The sequence below is a fragment of the Protomyctophum parallelum genome (genome assembly GCF_964188405.1).
Source record: "Protomyctophum parallelum genome assembly, chromosome: 21".
Lineage (NCBI taxonomy): Eukaryota > Metazoa > Chordata > Actinopteri > Myctophiformes > Myctophidae > Protomyctophum > Protomyctophum parallelum.
Genome location: NC_139713.1, coordinates 20,804,086 through 20,830,049, shown reverse-complemented (window position 1 = coordinate 20,830,049; position 25,964 = coordinate 20,804,086). Strand labels below are relative to the sequence as shown.

General features: G+C 45.9%; 2 protein-coding genes across 6 annotated transcripts in view; one reads left to right on the top strand and one right to left on the bottom strand.

Moving 5' to 3' along the window:
- Positions 1-25,964, bottom strand: part of cacna1bb (calcium channel, voltage-dependent, N type, alpha 1B subunit, b) — a 162,693-nt gene that overhangs the window by 77,565 nt on the left and 59,164 nt on the right. For all 5 annotated transcript variants that reach the window (XM_083793860.1, XM_083793861.1, XM_083793862.1 and 2 more), the window contains 4 exons: positions 7,388-7,491; positions 5,186-5,301; positions 4,593-4,682; positions 1,398-1,496 (listed from right to left, as the gene is read on the bottom strand). In XM_083793860.1, coding sequence (XP_083649986.1) covers positions 1,398-1,496; positions 4,593-4,682; positions 5,186-5,301; positions 7,388-7,491 — 409 coding nt within the window. The remainder of the gene's footprint in view (positions 1-1,397; positions 1,497-4,592; positions 4,683-5,185; positions 5,302-7,387; positions 7,492-25,964) is intronic.
- LOC310878738 (importin-9-like) lies at positions 20,413-23,472 on the top strand (the record flags this gene model as incomplete). The annotated part of the gene is made up of 1 exon (XM_083793114.1): positions 20,413-23,472. One exon carries the CDS (start codon positions 20,413-20,415, stop codon positions 23,470-23,472), a length of 3,060 nt encoding a protein of 1,019 aa, XP_083649240.1.

Below are 25,964 nucleotides of genomic sequence, written 5' to 3'. Positions count from 1 at the left end.
ATATATGAGAGTTTAGAAGAGAGGAGAGGGAGGAGAGGATATGACAGTGGAGATATGGGAGTTTAGAAGAGAGGAGAGGTGAGAGGATATGACAGTGGAGATATGGGAGTTTAGAAGAGAGGAGAGGGAGGAGAGGATATGACAGTGGAGATATGGGAGTTTAGAAGAGAGGAGAGGGAGGAGAGGATATGACAGTGGAGATATGGGAGTTTAGAAGAGAGGAGAGGGAGGAGAGGAGATGTGAGAAGAGAAAAGAGGAGAGTGAGCACAGAAAGGGTTAGAGGAGGAGAGGATAGAGGAGAGATGAGGAGAAGAGAGAGACATGGGAGAGAAGAGCAGGGGGAGAGGATGAGGAGAGATGAGGACGGAGTAGGAGTAGGAGGAGTAGAAAGAGTGAGTTTCCACGACAGCTTTACAGGCAGAGGCTTCACAATGGTCTGGGAAAGGTATCGACTTCTCCAATATGATGGATGTATTTTAATTACTGGAATTGAAAAAAATTCAATACTGAGATATTGAAAATATTTCTTGTTTTCACAGTATCGTTCTTTAGTTTCTTTAGTTTTTATTTTAATTCATTCTTTAATTAATTCGTTTTCAATTTCAGTTGGAGTATGGTGCAGACTTTCTTTAGTTTAGTTTTTATTAGCTTTAGTGCTACTATGAGTTTTTATTGTATTATTATGAGGTATTTGTCTGGGGCAAGGGAGAAAAAAGTCAGAAAAATGTAGGGTTTGCTTCGCTAGCTGGTGGCAAAACATTGCGCAATAGGAATCGCAATAGAAGAAGTAGATGCTGTTGAGTTATGAATGAATGAGAAAGTGGGGCACGGTGGCACAGTTGGTAGTGCTGTCGCCTCACAGCTAGAAGGTCCTGGGTTCGATTCCCGCTCGGGGCGCTGTGGGTGCTGGCGGCGTGTTTCCTCCTCCGCGTCATCAGTGCCCATACCCGAAGGCGGGGTTGGCGAAAGGGCCTTTCTGTGTGGAGTTTGCATGTTCTCCCCGTGTCCCCTAGGGTAGGTACCCTCACAAAAACATGCAGTAATCCTGGTCTCTAAACTGCCTCCCCCTGGCCAGCCGGGACGCCTGATGGAGGGGAAAGGAACTGGTTGGAATAACGTGCTCCTTCCACGCGCTACGTCCAACCAGGGAAACTCCCCCCTGTCAGGTGTAAAGGAGCAACTTGGACACTCAAGCATGAAGGAAGCATGAGTTTAGTCCGTTGCTCTCCCTAGGTTGGCGGAGGGTGTGTAGAGCCCAGGATCACATCACAGGATGATTGACACAGGGGTGAAAAATGGGTTACAAAATCGGGTGAATGGACATGCAGCGACTGAAGGCTGAAGAGCACCGCCGAATGTTCCAGGGGAAAAAGTGAGCACCAGACGAGAGGCTTACCGCCGGACGACCGCCGGACGTCCACGTATGGATCATCTCCTTCCTCTGCGCCCATCAGGTCGCCTTTACCCTTCTTAATGGCATTGCCTCGTTGCAGCACTATACGTACACAAAGAAAGAACATACTGTAATACACACAATTATCGAAAGTCGCAGATCCAGAAGCTTAAAGTCACGCGTTTTGATTTCATCGATCTGCTACTTTTGCTACTTTTGAATTTGAATACTGAAAAGTAACAGTTCTGGACATTTGGGGCTCCATTTTCGTCACCGCTAAACCCCTTATCCCTAAACTTCTTTGCCTTTTTTTTTTACTATTTTGAAAAACATTTTTGAATAGTTCAACTAGTCAATCTACATTGACACGTTGTGAGCTTGTAGACTGGCCATTTTAACTATTCAAAAATGTTTTGCAAAATAGTAAAAAAAGGCAAAGAAGTTTAGGGATAAGGGGTTTAGCGGTGACGGAAATGGAGCCCTTGGAGTTTGCACTCGACAGAGACGACATTACTCTTGCATTGTTCTTTGGATTATGTTGGGTTTATGGTACACACAGTGAAATCATAACTGTTTGTTTAACTCTGGAGATTGTACAAATGGACCAAAGGTAAGTAAGTAAGTAGCCTTGCCGAGCCATGAGGCCCATAGGGCAGGAGCCTATCTCCTGTTTCTGTAGCGTGAGGCAGCTTGATGTACAGGTACACCCCCTGGACATGACGCTAGTATGTCGCAGGGACTTACCCCCAATCCAACCCTTGATGCTGAGTGTCAAGCAGGGAGGCACTGGGTCCCATTTTTAGAGTCTTTGGTACGACCCGGCTGGGGATCGAACCCCGACCTCCCAGTCTCAGGGTGGACACTCAAACCACAAGGCCAGTGAGCTGGACCAAAGGTGCAGTTGCTCAAATGGACGGTTCCATTTGGTTCCATCTGTACTCTCTTGAGAGTTACAGTAGGTGTATTGTGTATTATGTGATCTGTGGTTCAGGTTTTGTCTATCACCAAAGAAGATTCTTAATTCAAAATACATACAAGAGACCTATATGCCCCTGTGTGTGTGTGTGTGTGTGTGTGTGTGTGTGTGTGTGTGTGTGTGCGTGCGTGCGTGCGTGCGTGCGTGCATGCGTGCGTGCGTGCGTGCGTGCGTGCGTGCGTGCATGCATGCGTGCGTGCGTGCATGCGTGCGCGAGCGTGCGTGCGTGGTTGGTTGGTTCAGGGTGGGGGAAGGGCTAATTGGAATCTATGAATAGTGGGGCATCAATCACGTTTTTCCATTCGCAGATTTTCCGCCTTCCTGCTTGAAATCGGCCTTGGACTGAGAAACTGCCATCTCCACATGAATGGGATGGTCATGTGACCCTCTGTGTCACAAAAAAGATTTGTCACTTTGCTGACATCCACAGCTTTGCCTCTTCACTCACACTTAAGTATACTTAGTTGCGCGCCCGTGGCCATGTGGCACACAGCAAATATAGCAGATATACAAGCTCACAATGCACGGCAATCTGGCATGTTGTCAGCTTATAGATCTGCTTTTTCCACGCGTGACACTGGCACGCAACTAAGTATAAATCAGGCTTACAGGAGGAGCCCAGGGCAGAATAAGGGAGGAATAATGTGCTTTTGCTGCCTGGAACCCACGACTAATAATTCACAGACTGACTTACTTAGAAATTTCTGCCCTTTATCAATGTTTTAAATTTATTTTCTGTACCTACTCCTTGAATATAAAAAAAAAATGTAAAGGTTTGCTCAATTTTCTGTCATCTGTGGACTAGATATATTTTGGTATATGGCGGTGAATACCAATTCTGAAATCAAAAATTTTAAAGTCTTCTGTATTCTTGTCATTTGGCTCGGACTGACATTTTGTTCAATGCTCCCACCTGCCATTCAGGATGAAGTCCAAATGTTGTGCTCCAGTAATAACAGAGTGGCATTTCTGTGGCAGGAAGATGGGGCATTTTAATCATCTGTGCAAAATCACAAAAATAGGCTGTGCTGTATTTATTTATTTATTTTGGGTGAATATATTTATTTATTTATTTATTTGTTTCAATGTCTAAATCTTCTACATTTTCGAACGTGATACTAGCTGATCTACAAGTGTGTGAGCTTGTAGATTTGTGTCTCCTTGCTATTCACCATACAAACAAGTAGCCCATGTAAGGCTCAATATTATGTGTGTGTGTGTGTGTGTGTGGGGGGGGGGGGGGGGGGGGCATCTGCAATGGCAGATAGGCCTACAAGACTGAGCCACCAGGCATGACATTTTTTCTTGAAACATGCCAGCCTGTGGGCATTTGTGTGACTGTGTGTATGGCATATATCACACCTCTGTGTATGTGTGTGTGTGTGTGTGTGTGTGTGTGTGTGTGTGTGTGTGTGTGTGTGTGTGTGTGTGTGTGTGTGTGTGTATGTGTACGTGTGTGTGTGTGTGGCACATTCCCTTTAGCTAATCCAATCAAGTCTTTGCCCTAAAATCCTACTAATTACGCCTGGCTTCCACACCAGGCTTAATTGGCTGATATTATGGACCTACTACAATGGTGAGAGATAGGAGTGGCTACAGATGTGACTCTAGTGGAGGCACGGCCTCCAGCTGTGTGCGCGTGTGTGTGTGTGTGTGTGTGTGTGTGTGTGTGTGTGTGTGTGTGTGTGTGTGTGTGTGTGTGTGTGTGTGTGTGTGTGCGTGCATGCATGCTTGCGTGCGTGCGTGCGTGCATGCGCGTGAGAGAGAGAGAAAGAGAGAGAAAGAAATAGCAGGAAGCAAGCAACAGAGATAAAACTCCTAGCAGAGAGAGAGAGAGAGAGAGAGAGAGAGAGAGAGAGAGAGAGAGACCTATAGCTGCTGGGTGTTCCATTCCTGAATGCAGTTTGATTGGCTAGATCAATATCTTACTAAAGGCCTTCAGATAAAAATTATACATGTCATTGTTTTTTGTTCTTTATTTATGCTGTGAGTCTACTATTACATTGCGCAAGTATGAAAACTAGTGGCATGGCACAAGAATCCCATTTCACAAGATGAACATGGATCCTGTGGTGCTCTTTTTTTTTTCCTCCATGATTCTTGTAATGTCTCATGGTAAATGATCAAAATAAACCAGTCATTCATTCATTCATTTATTCAGTGAGCGGTGGTTGACTCTTGCTCTCTGTGTGGGTGTGTTTTAGCACTGTGGTGCAGCTCACCGTGCAGGTTCTGTTTCCTCTTGTACCACGTGCTGTCCATAGGAGAATTCTCCTCCGCATTCTCATCCTCCTCCTCCAGTAACACCTCCTCTGAAAGGTAGAGGAAGACAGCATAGTCATTCTTTTCTCTTTCTTTCTTTCTTTCTTTTTTTCTTGTGTGTGGGGGGGACAGTAGCCTCGGAAACCCAGACGTTTTTATTTCCAGGGAGAAAAAAAAAGTCTGGGGCCTGGTCCACTTCAATACGGCATACAGTAGCGCAAATGTCGATCACTCTCTGCTGATTTCTGATCGCCTGCACCTTTGTTAAATTGACGCACACACGTACACACGTAATTAATCTCATGTCACGCAGCTGCGTCTAGATTCTCCTGGCCGATCCTATGCCATAGAAAGCATAGGTGGACCCCAGGCTAGGGGGACAGTGGAGCGGGGACTCAAGGAGTCTGGCAGTATAGCCAGCACAACGCGAGGAGCTCCCCTCCCCCCGTTCCCCCGCCTCCTTGTTCATCTCATACCCCCCAATCCTAATGCATAACAACCCCATTTCTGTCTGTCTAACACGCCCACATGCATGCACGAACGAGAGGCTGACCTGCTTTACAGATCCACTCCAGGTAGCCAGTCAGCTCCCGCTCGATCTGCTGCTGTCTCCGAAGTTTCAGGAACTCCTGTCTCTTCTCCACGCGTTCTCGCTCTTTAGCAAATTCCCTGTGGGAATGCACACACGCATGTTACACAGTTAAGAACAGGAAACATCCTGATAAATAGCAGATCTTCAAGCTTTCGCAATGGAGATACATGAACGTTGTGAGCTTGCAGATCTGCAATTTTCAGGGTACAGGACCTTGTAGAGCTTGTAGATCCACCATTTTCAGTGGACGACACATATGCCCAGTTTATGTGTACCCTAAGTGCTCCCCAGGGTGCTGCATAGCACCCACTGATCCTAATAGATAGGATGGGTAAATGCAGAGGATACATTTCAGTTATGTGCAAAAGTACAGTGGCAGAAAAAATGCATCAAATCCAAATCCACAAGCTGTTTAGGAGAATCACTGGAGAAACATGCATGCTAGAGACCATCTGAACACAACATACTGTAGGTCCCATGAGACATGCGAGAACAGAGCAGAATCAGAAGAGAGAAAGTCTGAAATAACTGGAAAAAGATGAGGCAAACGGGACAAAGACTAAAACAGCGGGCGCAAGATGTGTGCTGTTATGCTAAGAGCATGGATGAGGACGAGTCCCGCTCCCAAATGTGAGAGGCGACTGAACGGATTGTTAAATGAAGCTTCCTGCGGTCTCTCTCTTGACTATAACGACCACATCTACAATATGAGACGCTGCCTTTCATTCAAGCTTCGGTGAGTTGAGGCCTACGGTAGAAGTCCTTTATTTGTGATCGTGGGCCGCTCCCTTCACTGTGGGAGAGATTGAGACTGAGAGGAAAAAAGGAAACGAGGGGGGAGGGGGGGCTTCATGATTAAAACAAAGCAGGAATAGGGAAGCGAGAGGCTGAGATGAGAGTGGCCAATTTCCCAATTAGGTGTTTTATTTGGAGAGGAGAGGAGAGGAGAGGAGAGGAGAGGAGAGGAGAGGAGAGGAGAGGAGAGGAGAGGAGAGGAGAGGAGAGGAGAGGAGAGGAGAGGAGAGGAGAGGAGAGGAGAGGAGAGGAGAGGAGAGGAGAGGAGAGGAGAGGAGAGGAAGAGAAGAGAAGAGAAGAGAAGAGAAGAGAAGAGAAGAGAAGAGAAGAGAAGAGAAGAGAAGAGAAGAGAAGAGAAGAGAAGAGAAGAGAAGAGAAGAGAAGAGAAGAGAAGAGAAGAGAAGAGAAGAGAAGAGAAGAGAAGAGAAGAGAAGAGAAGAGAAGATAGTGCCATGTCATTATTCCAATTATTTCCTCCCATTGTGCCGACCTCCCATTGTTCTGAAATGACTAACTCTATCTCTAACCCTAACCCTAAACACAACCGCAAGCACAGGAGCAGCGGAAGAGAAGAGAAGAGAAGAGAAGAGAAGAGAAGAGAAGAGAAGAGAAGAGAAGAGAAGAGAAGAGAAGAGAAGAGAAGAGAAGAGAAGAGAAGAGAAGAGAAGAGAAGAGAAGAGAAGAGAAGAGAGGCCACATTGACAATGTCATGAGCAGCATCAATCACTGAGGAGTGGGTGAGAGTTTGGGTTTCCTAGAACACACTGTCTCCACTCTCCTCTGATCGGAAATGCGAGCAGCAGTAGAAGTACGTCTTAAACTAAAGGAGTGGTAGTATTATATACTCAGCTCACAGCATTAGAAGGACACTAGAGCAGTACAGTAAGCCCCATGTGAGCACATGTTGACCGGGACTGAAGTGTCACTGTGAGTGGACCCAGATTGGCTTTTCATTAAGATAAAGGAGGCCCCGGTCCTCTCCATATTTACTATTTCCGCATGGGGTCATTTCATTATAGTAATGCCCCATAGTAAATGCACAGTAGTTTCTTGAAAGAGAAAAGAGACAGCTGGCTTTCAGAGTGAGTGGGCCCAGCCATCCCGCTAGAGGTGAAAGATTGTGTACAGTACAAAAATACAAACACACATGCGCACACATTTCAGTTAACATTCAAGTGGACGGAGGGGAACCTTTTCACTGACGGACCATTTCCTGTTCATCAATTGCCTGCAACGGAGACCTATCCAGACGGTAGTGAAAATAGCAATCTCACTGAATCAATCAAAACCACAGAAAGTCGTCCTTTTGCAGTGGGGTCCAGTGGAAAAAAAGCGTCCGAGACACTGATAAAAAGATGGAGGACTCACCCAGACAGAACACCCAGAACCAGGTTGAGCATGAAGAAGGAGCCGATGATGATGAGAGGGAAGAAGTACAGCCAGTTCCAAGTGTTTCCCGCCACATCATTGGTCTGTGAACACACACACACACACACACACACACACACACACACACACACACACACACACACACACACACACACACACACACACACACACACACACACACACACACACACACACACACACACACACACACACTACTCTTAAAGTCTGTTCACTTCATTGGCTCTTGATTAAGTAAAGAGTTGATTTCAAAGTTCTACTGTAGCTACTAACGTTGATTAGAGGAAGGGAGCGCTGCCGTGGTCCTTTGTTTGAGGATCCAAGGCACTCTGTTCCAGTGAGGTGAAAAAAGCCTTTATTGTAAGTTAAGGCATGGCAAAGATCATTACAAAAAGGGAGGACCAGCGCGTTTGGGCAATGAGCCTTCGTCAGGGTCCCTATGCAGGACTCTTCTTGGGACTCTGGGAGGAAAGATACATCTATAGTCAACTCAACCCCTTCTTGGACAAGATCAAGTACGGCAGATACATTGACGATCTACGCATGATTTTCACAGGTTCTGAACAAGAGCTCATTGATTTTCATAATTTCATAAATTCCACTAATGCTAATCTGAGACTGTCCTTGGAATACAGTAAAAGGAAATTCTTTTTTTAGATATAAATATATATCTATATTAATCCCTTGATATTAAATATATGGAGGGATGATAATGGACTGTGTACTGTGTGTATGGGAGGGATTACTCAAGTGTATGTCCCCATGCCCCTCTCCTCCCATTGCATTGCTATATACTGTAGTACCAAGACAATGAAAATAATCTAATCATGTAGATCTCAGGATCCACATGGGAATGGCATGACTCCAATGTGGTTATCAGACTTCATGTGACAAGCCTGTAATGTCATGGCAGACAGACAGACAGACAGACCGACCGCCAACCCCCTTATAAAATGGGGTTTGTTTGCAAAGACAGCTTGTTGCCAACATGAGCCCCATAGGTATGTCATTGGTATAAAGAATCAGCAGCAGCATATGCATCAATCATCATCCATGTCCATCCATCTACACGGTAAAAAATGTAATCACACTTCATCACGTTCATACCGTGCTCATACACACAAACAGCTGTGCATAGGAGGGGCTAGCGCCCCTCAAAAAAAGAGCATACCGTATGTGACTGAGTTTGTGAATTACATTTGTATATTCTCTGAGTTATAAATGGATGAATTAACATATATGATATTACTGTGTAAAGAGATAACGTTCAAATTCTTATCACTTGAAATGTCTTCTTTGTCTATCTGTTTAAAATCTATATGCTTTGTTGTCCAAGTTCTCCAGGGGTCTAAACTATGCCCACTTTATACCTTGTTCCCACTTTACTCCACATATCTTTGCCAAAAATAGCTGATCTACAAGCACAGTCAGAGAGATGGTACAGTAGATCAGCTATCTTTGCCTCATGCTTTCCCCAGAATATACTACGCTATATGATTCAAGTATTCATAACCTTACATTTGGGGAGTGCCGTGCTTTCCAAGTGAGTCAGTGCACACAGTCACAGGCGGACACGCAAACACGTGCGGACGCATACACACACACACACACACACAAATGCTGACAGCAGTCAGTGTACAGGCAGGAGACAGACCTGGGGACTAATGGGCCGTGTGAAGCACACTGGCATTCTGCAGACGCAAGAGTCAGAGAGAGCACTGCCACATGCTGCATGTCACCGTGATGGCGACTTCTCAGTCAGTGGGCTGGAGATCTGTGCACGTGTGTGTACAGTACAACACACACATGGGCGCGCACACACACACACACACACACACACACACACACACACACACACACACACACACACACACACACACACACACACACACACACAGCCAGCCTTATCCTCAGATGGCGTGCAGTAGGATAAATGCTGGGCCTCGGCCTCTATTGATTGATTGAAATATTTATTAACAGTTGCAGAATTACAGTACATTTTAAGCACAAACTCAATACAAAGACTGTTAACTGTGAGTGGACGACCCAATTAAGCCAAATAGACACTTCTATATAGTTAAAGAACAGAACAGGAATTCATCATATAGGAAGCAAAAAGGGAAAAGATACAAATACAGTGAGGGGAAAAGGGGGGGTGGGGGGGATTCAGATTTTACAGGGGCCAGTTTCGAATTGCAGCCATCCGTAGGTGCCCTTTGAGAGCGGTTTTGAAGGAGTCAAGGGATTCACATGTCTTAATGGCTGTTGGTATAGGGCGTTCCACATTTTGGTGGCATAGGAGCGAAAATAATTTAGTCCCTTGTTTGTGCCGAATCCGGGTTGTACATGGTTTGTTGCACTCCCTCTGGTGTTGTGGGTGTGGACTTCGTTTACATTAAGGAAGTATTTAGACAGGTACTAAGTGTTGCTTTACTTCATGGTGTGTCTCAGTCTCCCCATCTCTAACTTCACTCTCACTTCTTCATCATGGTTCTCATCTCCATCTCATATACATGTGTCTCTGTCTCTGCAGCCGATCATCCAACTAATCATCCAACTGTTTGAATGCATTAACAATATTACCGTAGATAACTTATATTAAATCTCTTTCTCTCTTTCTGTCTCTCCACCCCTCTAACGTTTCCTCATTCTCTCCTCATGAAGGCTATCTGAGGATACTGCATGGATGATCCAGGTCAGAACAATGTAGAATAGAGATTGCTGTGTTGGGTTAAATGTGAAGTATGAATATTGGCTCAGGCTGATGGATTAAAACGATATTTTGACAATATCAGAATTTACATTTTTGCCCCTTTTTATTCCCCACGTCGTTACGCCATTTATGTCTTTCCCACACATTTTTGCTATTGGCTCAACTGCTAGTGAGGTGCCCCCAATGGGAGGATAGAGCACGTCCTACTCCTCCCATTAAAAACCTCCCCCAAAACCTTGTATTCTAATGACCTGTTATTATTTTTTGTTCTGCTTAATGTTATGTAAAGCATATTGAAGCTTGTTGTGTGCTATACAAATAAACTTGGCCGTGCCTTGCCTAGGTGGGGTTTCCTATGCAGCACAGAGGTCCATCCATCACTGTGATCTACAGTACCATATGCCAGCATTGCAGGGGGAGTTAGTAATAATAATAATAATAATATCTTATATAGCGTTTTTCATGGTACTCTGGTACACCTGTTTGGGGGGCAGGGGAGGGAACATATAAGAAAAGGACAACAGTATTAGGAAAAACAAGTAAAATAAGAATTAAAACCAATAAAACAGTACATGTAACAAGTTAAAAACACGTCAGCTTGGGAAGGCAAGTCTAAACAGGTGAGTTTTCAGTGCAGTTTTGAAGGTAGGGAGGGAGGGAGCATCTCTGATGTGTTTGGGGAGTGCATTCCAGAGGGTAAGGGGCGGCCACAGAGAGAAGGCCCTGTCGTCCCAGGATTTGAGCTTGATCTTTTTGGGGATCACAAGGAGGCCGGCGTCGCTGGACCCGAGGTAACGTGAAAGGACATAACGGGTCGATGGAGGGCGGAGCGGTAGGGGGGAGCCAGGTTGCGCAGTGCCTTGTAGGTGGCGAGAAGTACTTTGAAGTCCATTCTTTGTTTAACGGGGAGCCAGTGGAGGTCATGAAGGACTGGTGTGATGTGATCTCTGGAGCGGGTGGAGGTGAGCAGGCGTGTGGCTGATAATACAATTAGTAATACAACATCCTCTTTTATGAACATGTCTGCTGGAATTGTCTGACGAACATACCCATGGTACTGCTCCACATGCATACAAATGGCATATGGTCCTTGGTTGTCTGGTCTTGTGTGATATGTAATTTGTGTCTGTTCTGTGTTGCTGTCTGTCCAGTAGTTTTTTGCTTTTTAGTTTCTATGCACTTTATGCTGTTGTAACACTTCAATTTCCCCTCAGGGATTAATAAAGTATATCTCATCTCTCATCTCATCTCATCTCATGCACAGACTAATACAGAAACGACTCAACAGCTTCCACCTGCGTTGTCTATGTCGCATCCTGGGAATCTTTTGGCAGGACAAAATTCCCAACACAGAAGTCCTGGAACGTGCTCACTCCACCAGCATGTTCACCATGCTGAGCCAGCGCCGCCTCAGGTGGCTTGGCCATGTCCACAGGATGGACCCCAGGCGGCTCCCCAGGGCCGTCCTGTATGGAGAGCTGTCAACAGGCTCAAGACCTCTTGGTCGCCCACGCCTGCGCTTCAGGGACGTTTGCAAACGTGACATGAAGCAGGCAGGCATTGACCACACCAGCTGGGAGGAAGCTGCAAAGGACCGTGGCGTTTGGAGGCGGACTGAAGCTGCAGGAGCCCGCCGTGCCGAGGAGAGACACATCTCCTTGTTGCAGGCGAAGAGGCAGAAGAGGAAACTGCGCAAAGCAGCCCCCACTCCTGTGCCAGTCCCCTCTCGTTTTGTCTGCACCAACTGCGCTAGGGACTGCCACTCCGGAGCAGGGCTGTCCAGCCACAGCCGTCGCTGCAAGAAAACATGACCACCCAGGTGCAATCCATCGTCATCACTGACGGACGGATGCCTATGATGATACAGTGTGTGTGTGTGTGTGTGTGTGTGTGTGTGTGTGTGTGTGTGTGAGGGTGAGCAGATGCAAAGCTCTGCATGCTGTAGCATTCACGAGTGTGTGCACAACATGAATTAAAGTATGCGTCTATCTATGCATGTGCATGCCTGTGTGCGTACTGTGCGTGTTGGTTGTACTGTAGCCTACTGCATGTGCTAATGTGCGCTGCGTGCTACTGTAACATGCGTGTCTGTGTGTGTTTACGCACTGTATGTGGCTGACTCATATGCCTGGATTGTTATTATAGGATTGGATAGATGTTTAACTATTCCTTCCTTCAGGTGGGTTGGATATGGAGTCATGGTACGACTCTAATCCACTCCAATGCAAGACAGTACTTTACAAAACATGTGGTGACAAGAACAAGGCTCACTCACATGTTCCACTAACGATGCAATGCGGTTTAACATCAATCAAGGAGCCACTGGTGGCAGGCTATAACGGTCTCAAAATAAAACTATGAAATAACAATAAAATCCGTACACCAGAATGCCACTCCCTCGTGGGTATTTTTTAGGGGTGCACGATTATGAAGTTTTGACCGATATCCGATCTCCGATTATTTGCAGGGTCATATCTGCCGATACCGATAGTATACAGATTATGCTGCCATTAGAAATACACAAAACAACATTAGAAATACACAAAAAAACATTAGAAATACACAAAACAAAAGCGATGGAGCCATTGACAATCACATTATTATTGCATCATCAATATCTGTGAAAATATTCTGGATTATTTTGAGACCGATCCGACACCGGCATTTCTTATGGTCGATATGGCCCTATTTCGATATACTACCAAAGTACCAATTACATCGTCGATCAATAGTATTTTTATTGGCAACATTTCAAGCTGGAAGGCTCTTCCCCAGACCTGGTCAGAAATGTGTTACTACAGTATGTACAGTGTGCAGTAGCCTAAGGGAAAGCCACCACCCCTCCACTCTCCCTGTATCCCTTCTTGCCCCTTCTCTTTCCACTGATGCTAGCGACTGACCAGGATATGTGGCTATTGTGCAGATATAATCTTGGCCATTCGTTCTCATGAATTTGGTTTCTTAGATCTGATTTCCTTGACCATAGTTATTAAGAATGTGATTCAGATAGCATCTTAAGAATGTGATTTAGATGGCATGTTATCGACAGATTTTTTTACCCGGTATCTTGTGTTTTTAAAGTACAGAATTTGTTTAGTCAGATTTAGCTAGTTTACCTGGTAGTTAATTGAGGCACTACTACACTATTCTCTTTATTTATGTGATTAATTACCTTGCTTATTGTAAGTTGCTGGATAAGAGTATCTTCTAAATATTAAAAATAGTAAATTGTAATTGTAGTGCATTACACCCAACACTGGGTACCAGCCATTGTTCAGAATGCCATCTGAACATCTGAACAATTTGATGTCATACAATCGCAACGAGACAGCATACACCCACGCTGGGTTAACAATGCAATACCCACACACGCACACGCACACGCACACACACACACACACACACACACGCACACGCACATGCACACACACGCACGCGCACACGCACATGCACACGCACACGCACACGCACACACACACACACACACACACACACAGGATTTCTCCGACTGACCATAAAAAGGCCATTGTGCTAGATTCCTGCGAAGATGAAGACAGCCACGCCAAATCAATTGTACAGCTCATTGGGGCCCAGTTATGGTAATGAGGCCATACAGCCATGGTAACACAAGAAGCACAGTTCCTCAAGAGAGCCACAAGAAATGAAACCTTCCACAGAGCTGTTGTAAAATCACCAAGGCTAATTTTACATTTGGGATACACAAATGAGTTGGTGTGTCCTAAAACGTAGTTAACGCACTTTGGCTTTGTAGGCCGGCCTAGGGCAGTATTATTGGGTTGGCTTACATGATCCTCTCTACTTCTAGGAGTATTTAACAAGCCCTGCTGTGTGTGTGTGTGTGTGTGTGTGTGTGTGTGTGTGTGTGTGTGTGATGGCCCTGACAGCGCGCAATGCCATGGCAACAAGGTCAAGGTGCGTACAGACTCCATGACGCATGCAGCAATAATGAATTGAGAAACAAAAGCTAGCCATGTACGCACACACACGCACACGCACACGCACGCGCACACACACAACGCACACACACACACACACCCACACACACACACACACACACACACACACACACACACACACACACACACACACACACACACACACACACACACACACACACAGTCACACACACACACACACACACACACACATTTTAGGACGGCAATTTTCGGAATACCATTTCTTTGTTGCCATTTTTAACTAACTGTAAAGCCGAAAAATAGGCAATGTACAGTACAGTACAATGTACAGTACATGGTCACTACGCGTTATGCAGCGATTCGTTGTGACCTTGAGCTTGACACCGGCACGCGACTATTATCAATCAGGCATAACTCTGACTCAATCCCTAACCCCTAAACCTAACCTTTAAATGCCTAATCCTACATATTTTCCAAATTGTAAACCTCTAAAAATATTTTCTTAACCATTAAACAACCAGGATATGAAGAAAACATTATATTTTTTAGAACAAAGCTTTTAAATGCTTTTAAAAGTGATACTTTTTTAACGACCGGAAAATATCTGAGACTATAAAGCCTGAAGATAAAAAATAACAGGATCTCACTGCATTGCCAGAGTAGCTCGTTTGTGAGAATACGATTTTAAAGGCTGAAGATATACGACAGCATTTGCGGCGTAAAGCCTAAACATGACACAGCAGTCATAATTAGGGCTAGTTCCAATTTGTTGGCACCCGACGAGACATTTTATTTTATGTACATTTTATTACATTAAAATCACAAGGCATGAAATGAAGATTGCCAAATTATCAACGATAAGGAACCCCACCCCCATGCCCGGCAGTTATCTCTTTGACGACAACAGGCACAGAGTAATAGGCAGCACAGCAGGCACAGTGTAAAATCAACTGTGAGCGCGTGCGCGCGCGCGAGAGAGATTCACTACAAAACAACCCAGAAAATGACAATATATTGCATGAGCATGACAACATGGCTTCTTTCCTCTATGGGCCGTTGAGCTGCTAGAATTATGTGTCCCCCCGTGGCCAAGCCTCCAGCCGAGTTGACAACATAATATCAGTGACAGCCCCCTGCACGGCCTAGAGACTAAAGGATACGCTGGTGAGGGGCGGGAGGGCTGTATATTCCCTTTTAACAAAAGCACAGCTCTGCGGCCGCATGACAACATTATCAGAATCGGCAGAATGTCGCTGTCGGGCAGAAAGCGTACCATATCGTTGCTGTCGGGTGTATTTTCATGAACCAACTTGATCATACTAATATAACTATGGCGTCCACACAAAAGCATCAACAGCGGCAGATATACAAGCTCGAAACACGTCGCAAAAGGACGTTTTGAGGTTGCAGATCTGTTGCTTTTGCTATTTTGGAATTTGAATCCTGAAAATGTTTAAAATATAATGAGGTTTCCACCGATATTGTTTCGAGACAATATCGAAATGTGCTACAGACAGATGTTTAGTCACAATTTAGTTAATACTTTTTATTAGTTAAATATTTATAAAAACCCACAAAAAGACACTAAAACCACTTTCAACATGACAATCCGATTTTGGGGATGTCGTTATAGCCTTCCAAATTTTCGTTATAGCCTTCGTTATAGCCTTCCAAATTTTCCTAATTTTTTTCCCCCAAAATCACCAATCTGGTGAGCTCGTAGATCGGCAGTTTTTGCTACAATTGCATGACATTAATTTACATGGGGGGAAAGAATTCTGCCCTACAGGGATGATAAACTCGACTCATTCTTCATTTGGACTCCCCTTGTCTTCTCTCCTGCAGGCACTCGCCATGTTCATGATTAAAACATAAGGGGGTGTTCCTCCTCCACACAAACACCAATCTCTCTCTGTCTCGCCACTGGCTCTCTGATAAAGCATAATGACTTCACTGGGGAATTCATTTCCTAAGTTAGCGAGGACAATACTAAAGCGTGCCTGTCAGGGCTCGGGGTAATGGCCTGTCCACAGTGGTGGAAAGTAACCAAGGTATGTTTACTCAAGCACATGAAGCAATACAAATTAGCCACACCTTCACCAGCTGAGATGAACACATTCATGCATACCGTAACTAGCTACCTAACTACTAAAATGCACAATACTGCACAATGAGTACTTTTATGTTTGGTAGTATATTTTGATGACAATACTTTTGCACTTTAAATCAAGAAAAATGTAAAAATACAGGACTTTTACTTACACCAAAGTGTACTACTGTACTACTGTACTTACTAGATGAACTCTAGCGTCCCTACTCATTATAGATGAACATTCTACGGAAATAGCAGATCTACAAACTCTAAACGTGTTGCACTTGCGACCCGTTGTGAGCTTGTACATATGGCATTTTCATTGAAGACATATGGGGCTCTATTTCCGTCACCGTAAACCTTATCCCTGAATGTCGTTGTTTTTTCTTTTGTGACAATTTTGATTTTGTTTTAAATAAAATTAGCCGATCTACAGTGACATGCTTGTAGATCGGCTATTTGAACTATTCAAAAATGTCAAAGAAGTTATAGGGATAACTGGTAAGGCACTGAAGAAAATAGGGCCCTTTGTGTAGGGCAAAAAGGAGGTGACCAAATACAGCCCCCTGAGGGACTCCATGGTAAAATAACTATAATATTATGGTTAAAGCAGCTTTTCATCGATTTGCAACCTTATCTTTATATAATTGGTCCTCATTAATGCTCATTATAAGATGGCACAATTTCCAATCTACTCAATTTGTGTCTCACTGGTCAGCTGTCAGAAACCTGAACTAAGTGGTCAGACCCGAACGCGAACGCTTTTGAGATTGTCAAGTGGGCCCTGATGCAGAAACGGTTGGGAGCCACTGCTCTATATATTATCTACAAAGTGGAGTCTCTATTCCTGATGTGTTTTATAATTGTCTTATCGTCCGTCCGGCCGGCCGTCTGTCCGTCCCCGCCCCCCACTCTACTGACCCACTCCCACCCTCGTGACCTCTGCAGCGAGAGTGCATGTGTGCGTTAGTAAAAAACAACATCTCGTGGACTCGCTGTGTGTAAATTAATGTCAGATGCAGACACACTTCACTGCTCTCATGCACAGAGTATACACATACAGTATGGATGTATACAAAACTGTATACTGTGTACTTTGTGCAAAAAAAAGAATTCTATACACAGTATATATATAGTATATACTGTATATGCTATATATTTGTGGATGGACTTTATTTGGATAGTGCAGTGTACTGTAGAGTAACAGGAAACGGGGAGAGAGAGAGCCAGGGAGTAGCACGCAGAAAAGGTCATCGGGCTCATGAATCAAACCCACGGCCCTCTGTCAGGCTGTATTATCTTATGTGCATTGTTGAGGGGCGCTAGCCCCTCCTATAAACAGCTATAGTACTGTAGATTCTGTCTGAACACAAACACTCCTTCAGCGCCACCTGGTGGACACCAGTTTAGGCTCTGAGTGCCAATTCTCCCATTATAAAAAAGAGAGGACGTTTTAAAAAAAAAAGTAAAACAAAGAAAAAAAAGAAATTACGTCTTTACGTCTTGGCACCCATTGCAAAGACGTCGGGGTTACGGGATTACGTCCCTGGCACTTAAACAGTTAAATGCCATTGACAATGAATGGAGAATTTACGTCATATGTGTCTGAGCAAATCAGCAAATGTATGTCGGTGGCCACCCTTGGTAATTAAGGCACCACCATTCTTGATGATGATGTGATGTACGATGATGTACGATGATTAGAGCGCCCCTCACAGGTGTGATTTTTGTACATACACACAGGTTATACTCAGTAAAAGCCTCCGTGCTAACCATTTGCATCTATGTGTGTTCTAATAAACACAGGTTATACTCAGTAAAAGCCTCCGTGCTAACCATTTGCATCTATGTGTGTTCTAATAAACAGGTTATACTCAGTAAAAGCCTCCGTGCTAACCATTTGCATCTATGTGTGTTCTAATAAACAGGTTATACTCAGTAAAAGCCTCCGTGCTAACCATGTGCATCTATGTGTGTTCTAATAAACACTTTGGGTGCAACTGAGACACCCCACACCTGGGGGTCTTCGGGTGTTTCAGGTCTGACACCCTCGTCCAGGCAACCCAGCCGGTACTGATCAGGTCCCGGCTTGTGTCTAAGTAGCTTGTGTGGTCCACGGATCTCCCTGCTTGATCCACAGCCATCTTGTCACATTTTCTGCCGTGTCAGGGATGTTTTTGATCGCTCTACTGTTGTGCAGTCCTTTCACTCCCAGCATCTTCAGTGCCCTGATGAGAGACTGGCCGACGAAACCTCTGCATCGGACCTCGATGGTTTACACTTTTTTGAAAAGATGATATAATAATAATAACCAGTAAGACGCCCTGAGGGCGAGAAGCATGCACGCATCCGTCTGGGTGAGGCCAGACTGCTGGGCGAGCGCTGGCGCTTTGGCATGGGGGGTCAGATCAACATATGGAATGAATTCTGTACTGGCCATAAATGGAGCGACGAGCGTGTCTTGAGTGTACAAGGTGTGATGAGGTCAGATCAACATATGGAATGTCAGAACAGATGAGCTCCATATATGGAGATCTAAGGGTGGCAGCGGCGGCAGTGTCTTCAGTTTACATGATTTGATGAGGGGCCCAGATAGGGCCGGGCCTTCATTTTCGGTGACATCAGAGATCTCCATCCCTAATGATGTCACGTAATGTCACAAGGCATGACCATATATGGAGGCATGGGGTGAAGGACGGATGGACGGACGGACTGACGGGTAATAATTCGATAATAATAATACCTGATGGTCATGTTTTGTACACTTGGAAATATCCTACCAATTTCATATGACATGCCTTTGCAAATGTTTTTTTTGGGGGGGTCAGACAATGCTGCTCTGCTTGTCTACGAGAGAAGAATGGGTGCAGACAAAGCTTATGACAGCTACCGACCAGACGTGAGATTTGGCGTGGCGTACGTCAAAGTTCAAAGTCACGCTGGAATGATCGCCAAGACCCAAGAATAATTAGGCGCAGAGAGATAAAGCAACGGCCGTGGGTGGATGATGGGTGGGCTGAGCAGACATATTACGTAAAGACAGTGATCAGAGTGTTACAGATATGATAAATTGGCAAACGAGAGAAAGAGATGGTATTACGCAGCAGGAGGGAAAAGTTAAGAGGACCGCAGCCAGCGCTGAGAATAAAGCGGTACTTTGTGCCATCACGGCGGTGAGAGTCCATGCTGTTTAACGTAATGACAGTAAAACCTACACATATCTCAGCAGCGACACAGGGAGAGAGAGGGACTGAACGATGGGGTGGAGGAAAAGAAACATGAGATGGAGGGAAAGAAGGAATGGGGGGAAAAGTGTTAAATGATCCACTGAGGAGCCACGTACGATTCGAAGACAGCTGGTGCAAAGTTTGTTTAAAGCAAGCTGTATCAGACAGGAGTAGCCGCCAACCAACCCGTTTGCTGCTAATCTTTAAGGATGATGTTGCCATTTTTCAACTTAATCCGCTTAGATCAGTTCGTATGAGCACACGCTTCAAAGTGGCACCGTGTTTCTATTATCTGTCTCATTGCCGAAACCTTTCCTCCGGTGATGTAATCGGAAGAAAAGCAAAAATCTCTTTCCGGATCTCATGGGGAAACAGATTGGCTGTACTTGTATATACGGGTGTTATATAATATACTGTCATAGACCTTTCTCCAAGTACTCAGGTATTGCTAGACAACTACTCTGACAAATTCCCCCAAAACAAGAAAGGAGCACTCATATTACAATTGGCATGTGTTAATGGCTGCACAAATTACACAAACATGACATTTGTTCCTTCCACGTTACGTCACAGACGTACGTATATGGAGATTGGTGCTGATCGGTCCAGTGGTTTGCGAGATTAGCTGCAAGATTACCCACGGCGATAAACAAGATGGGGGTATAAATAATGCCGTGGCTTCATCTGGATCTCACATTCACGTAGCCAGTCCGTGATGTCAGTCATCTGTGACGTATCTATAATGTATGACTCCAAATTTGGCCATGTTCTCAGCCTGATGCGACTGCCATTGACGTCTATTATAAAATAGTCACCTCACAGACACACACAGATTCACAACCAGAACCTCCCATAGAAGTCTCTGCATCCTACAGTGACTGATATTTGTGAGATTACCAGCTGTTTCACACACACACACACACACACACACACACACACACACACACACACACACAGACACACACACACACACACAGACACACACACACACACACACAGGCAGGGACATGGCAGGGATGAGTGCGGTTGGGGCGGTTCAACAAGGACTGAAAGAGGCTTTGATCGAGACTCTGGAGGCGATCTTGTCGCCGGTCCAAGAGGTGCGCGCTGCTGCGGAGGAGCAGGTCAAAGTGCTGGAAGTGACGGAGGAGTTTGGCGTCCACCTGGCAGAACTCACAGTGGACCCTCAGGGGGCCCTTGGTGTCCGTCAGCTGGCGTCTGTCCTACTGAAGCAGTATGTGGAGACCCACTGGTGTTCCCAGTCAGAGAAGTTCAGACCCCCGGAAACCACCGACAGTGCTAAAGCCGGCATCAGGGAGTTGCTCCCTGGGGGTCTGCGGGAGGCCACCAGCAAGGTCCAGTCCAGTGTGGCGTACGCCGTGTCAGCCATCGCCCACTGGGACTGGCCCGAGGCCTGGCCGCAGCTCTTCACCCTGCTGATGGACATGCTAGTGAGCGGAGATGTAAACGCTGTGCACGGAGCCATGAGCGTCCTCACAGAGTTCACCCGGGAGGTGACGGATGCACAGATGCCACTGGTGGCCCCTGTGATTTTACCTGAGATGTACAAGATCTTTACCATGGCTGAGGTCTACAGTATACGTACTCGCTCCAGAGCAGTGGAGGTCTTAACCACGTGTGCCAACCTCATCTGTGCCATTGAAGAGCTTGAAAAGGGTGCAGCTAATGCAGTGATATTACAAGTGGTGCAGCAGTTCACAGAGGCATTTGTGCAGGCCCTTCAGATTCCTGATGGACCCTCTTCTGACTTCAGCCTCAAGATGGAGGTCCTTCAGGCGGTGACAGTGTTGGTGAGGAACTTCCCCAGACTCATGGCGTCTTCTATGCAGCAGATGCTACCAGTTGTGTGGAATACCCTGACTGAGAGTGCATCTTTTTACGTGAGAACTGGAGTCAACTGCACAGAAGAAGTGGATAACACTGTTGTGGACTCGGAGGGTGAGGTTCTGGGCTTTGAGAATCTGGTGTTCAGCATCTTTGAGTTTGTAGACACGCTGCTGGAGAACAGCAAGCTCAAGAGCACAGTGAAGAAAGCCCTGCCTGAACTCATCTACTACATCATCCTCTACATGCAGATCACTGAGGAGGACATTCAGGCGTGGACAGAAAACCCCCAGCAGTTTGTTGAGGATGAGGACGCTGACACCGTCTCTTATTCAGTCAGGATCTCGGCTCAGGACCTGCTTCAGGCCGTTGCTATGGAGTTCCCGAATGAGAGTGCGGTGGCTCTGGCAGCAGCAACGACCAAACACCTTCAGGAGGTGGAGCGGGCTAGGAACAATGGCAATGAGTACTGGTGGAAGGTCCACGAAGCCTGTATGTTGGCCCTGGGCTCAATGCATACCACCATCACAGAGAATGTGAAGAATGGTCATATCCAGTTTGACATGCACAGCTTCCTGGTCGACGTCATCCTGGCTGATCTCAACCTGCCTGCAGCGTCTCCCTTCCTGCTCGGCCGGGCCCTGTGGGCAGCCAGCCGCTTCACGGCGACCATGTCTCCGGAACTCATCCAGCAGTTACTCCTGGCCACCGTTAGCGGACTCCACGACAGCCAGCCCCCCTCCGTCCGCATCTCTGCCATCAAGGCCACCTGGGGGTACTGCGACCAGCTGAAGTTGTCAGAGAGCACCCATGTACTGCAGCCCTTCCTGCCCGGTATACTAGAGGGACTGGTGCAGATGGCGGACCAGTCCAGCTCAGAGGTGCTCACACTGATCATGGAGACACTGTGCATCATGTGTACTGTGAGCACAGCCTTCACCACCAGCGCTGAGAGCAAGATCTGCCCGCTCACCATCAACATTTTCCTTAAGCACAACAATGACCCTGTATTAGTGTCCTTGGCCCAGGACATCTTCAAGGAGTTGGCTTGGGTGGATGGGTGTCAAGCTCCCATGCAGGCTAGACTCATCCCCACCCTGATCAGCATCATGCAGGCTCCTCCCGACAAAGTCCCGTCTGGACTCTGTGCCGCGGCCATAGACATCCTGTCCAGTGTGGTGCGCAACACCAAACCTCCTCTGTCAGAGATGCTGGTGTGTCAGGCCTTCCCGCTCGTGGCACAGTGCGCAATACGCACAGATGATAACACCGTTATGCAGAATGGTGGAGAGTGTCTGCGTGCTTACGTATCCGTGGCGCTGGAGCAGATAGGCCAGTGGAGGGATGAGCAGGGGAACAGTGGCCTCTGGTATGTCATGCAGGTGATCAACCAGCTGCTGGACCCCAGGTCCTCAGAGTTCACAGCCACCTTCGTGGGCAGGCTGGTGTCCACACTTATCTCCCAGGCCGGGGCAAAGCTGGTCGACCAGCTGCACCAGATCCTCAGAGCCGTCCTCAGCAAGATGCAGCAGGCCGAGGCACCTTGCGTCATGCAGTCACTCATCATGGTGTTTGCCCGCCTGGTTCACTCCCAACTGGAGCCCCTGTTAGAGTTCTTGTGCAGTCTTCCCGGCCCGACAGGAAAGCCTGCCCTGGAGTTTGTCATGACAGAGTGGACGAGCAGACAGCACCTCTTCTATGGAGAGTACGAGGGCAAAGTCACTACAGTAGCATTATGCAAGCTCCTGCAGCACGGTCTCAACACCAACGACCCACGCCTCAAAGACATCGAGATCTCCAGCCCCGAGGAGGGCATCCGCACGTGCTCCAACTCTGCCAAGAACCCAGCAAGGTGGACTACTGTTCCGTTGCTCGTCAAGGTCTTCAAAGTGATCGTGAATGAGTTGTCGTCCGTTATAGAGGCCAACGGCAACACGGCCAATGCAGCCGACTCGAGTCAAGATTCTAGCGGCATGTGTGAGGACCAGGAGGATTATGACGATAATGAAGGTCTTTCTGCACTAATCGCCTCCAACAAAAATGACGATGACTTTTGTGAGGACGACGACGACAGTGATGCGGATGTGTTGAAGGACCCCATCAATCAGATTGACCTTCAGGCCTACCTCACAGACTTCCTGACACAGTTCTCCCGGCAGCCCTGTTACAGCATGTTCTCTGGTTACCTGACTGACAGCGAGAGACAAGCGCTGCGGTCTGTAGGCCTCTAGCTCTGCCTCTTCAACAATCACTATCACTTGTATTGTTATGAAGAATTTATGTAACATCAACACAAAGTTTAAAAAGAATCACGCTCGTGTGAAGTGAGGGGCGCTCTTATCGTCATACATCACATTCTGTGCTCAGCCAGTCAAATCATCTCATATTTGTTACACAAGCACACAAAGCTGGGCATAGGAGAGGGCTAGGGCCCCTCAAAAAATGATGGCTCGAACTGGGGGCAGACATGCACTTATAACTGCCCTGTTTCTCTGTATCTCAATAGGATGAGTTGAAGGACTGAAGACGTGAACAATCTTCTCAGAATCTGCTAAAGAAGATTCCAAGGTGGATATTAGGAGGGTGTCTTCCGTGACTCTAACCATTTTGAGGGGCGCAATCCGCCAATCCCCTTCAACGTCTGGCTTTTGAAATTATACGTGATATGGCAGCCGAGTCTATGGACTTTTAATGTTTGTTTAGAGCACTTTTAACAGAGTGGCAGCCAAGTCTGTGTTTTTGCTTTTACGTCCAGAGACTCCTGTCCAGCACAGGCTTCAGACACGCCTCCTCAGATCTGAACCCATTTGATTTGGTGTTGGGAACCCGTTGCGACCTATGGACTTTTAATGTTTGTTTAGGGCACTTAACATGATGTCATATGGCAGCCAAGTCTATGGACTTCTAATGTTTGTTTAGGGCACTAAACGTGACGTCATATGGCAGCCAAGACTATGGACTTTGAATGTTTGTTTACAGCAGTTAAACAAACATTGACATCACGTGAAGTCAATCATGTGGCAGCCACAGTAGGCGTCCCTGTCTTCACACGAGTGTGATTTTTGAGGGGCGCTAGCTTTTGGTGTGTGTGTACAAACATTGCGTAACACAAACATTGATGGAGAAGGTGTGGGGTCTCAGGATGCTCTTTGTGATTGGCCGGAATTAGATGATGTATAATGATGATGTACGATAAGAGCGACCCTCAATTCACACGGGGTGTGATGTTTGAGGGGCGCTAGCCCCATACAGCTTTTGTCCCCACACTTCTCATATTTGCTATTGACAATGAAGGGAAAATTTACGTCATATGTAGACGAGCAAATCGGCTAACCAATCACATACTGTAAATTCAGTTGTTCATGAGATGATGTATGATGATGTATAATGATAGGAGCGCCCCTCACTTCACACGGGTGTGATTTTTAAATGACTTAAGACCAAACTTCAAAACAGACCCATTTGTAATTCAACCCATTATTTTTGAGAGATGTATTTATATTGGCCACATGACGTCACAGGTCATCAATGTTTGTTTAACTGCTGCCCTAAACAAACATTAAAAGTCCATAGATTTGGCTGGCATACGATTTTTGTTAACTACTTAAGTGCTAAAGACGTTTACAGACGTCTTATCAAATAAAACCGTAGGAGGCCTAGGATGTCTACAGACGTCTTAAGTCTTAAGAAGACGTAAGGCGTTTTATATTGATTAATGTAGGCCCCGAACCTGAGCTACATCCGGCAAGGTCTGGAATGCTATCGCGATGTATGCGAGCTATGACACGAAAATCTACAGTAAATGGCCGCGCCCATTGACTCCTTGTCTATTTACCTTTTTCAGATGCTTATATCTTATCAGCTTCTAAGCATGGCAATATTTTCTCTGACCATATGGTCTATTTGAAGAATTATTGCAATTCAAATAAAATTCACAAGAATGTTGCCATTCCTATTTTGGGAATGTCATTATTGTCAACTATAGAACTATAGATCTAGATCTACAAGCTCTAATGGATGTGAGCCTTTTTTTAAAGCCATTTTGCAAAATAACTGTATGGCTTCTTGCGGGTACTTCCACTGGAAAAATGTGGGAACCCTTGTTTTAGAACAAAAACTTAAAATATTGCACTGAACTGCAGTCTGGTCTGCATTTAAAGAAAACACATACTGTAAGTCACTTATTACATAAATACCTATAGAACTCTCTTTGACTTAGAGCTTCTGGGAGAAGCTACTAAGCCTGCTATTAAGCCTGCATACTGTAGGTCAGAATCTCATTGTTCAATACCTGCTTTTGGCTGCATAGTGGCAGCTGGCAGCACTGACATTGATTGATATCTAGTGTAATATTCTGTGCAGGTGCACATGAGCATGGCGTGTGTGCGTGTGTGCGTGTGTGGCGTGGCACATGCATGCACACACACAGCGTGCATGTGCCACGAACGAGTACACACCAGATCTCCGATACAATTCCCTAACCATCCAAGCAGAAAGCAAAATGTCACATTGACGCTTTGCTGTGGAGCTCTGCCTAACTGCGCGCACATGCACACGCACGCACACACACACACACACACACGCACACGCACACACACACACACACACACACACACACACACACACACACACACACACACACACACACACACACACACACACACACACTACACATAACACAACACATACACTAGTGCGTTATTATATCCATTAACGGTTAACC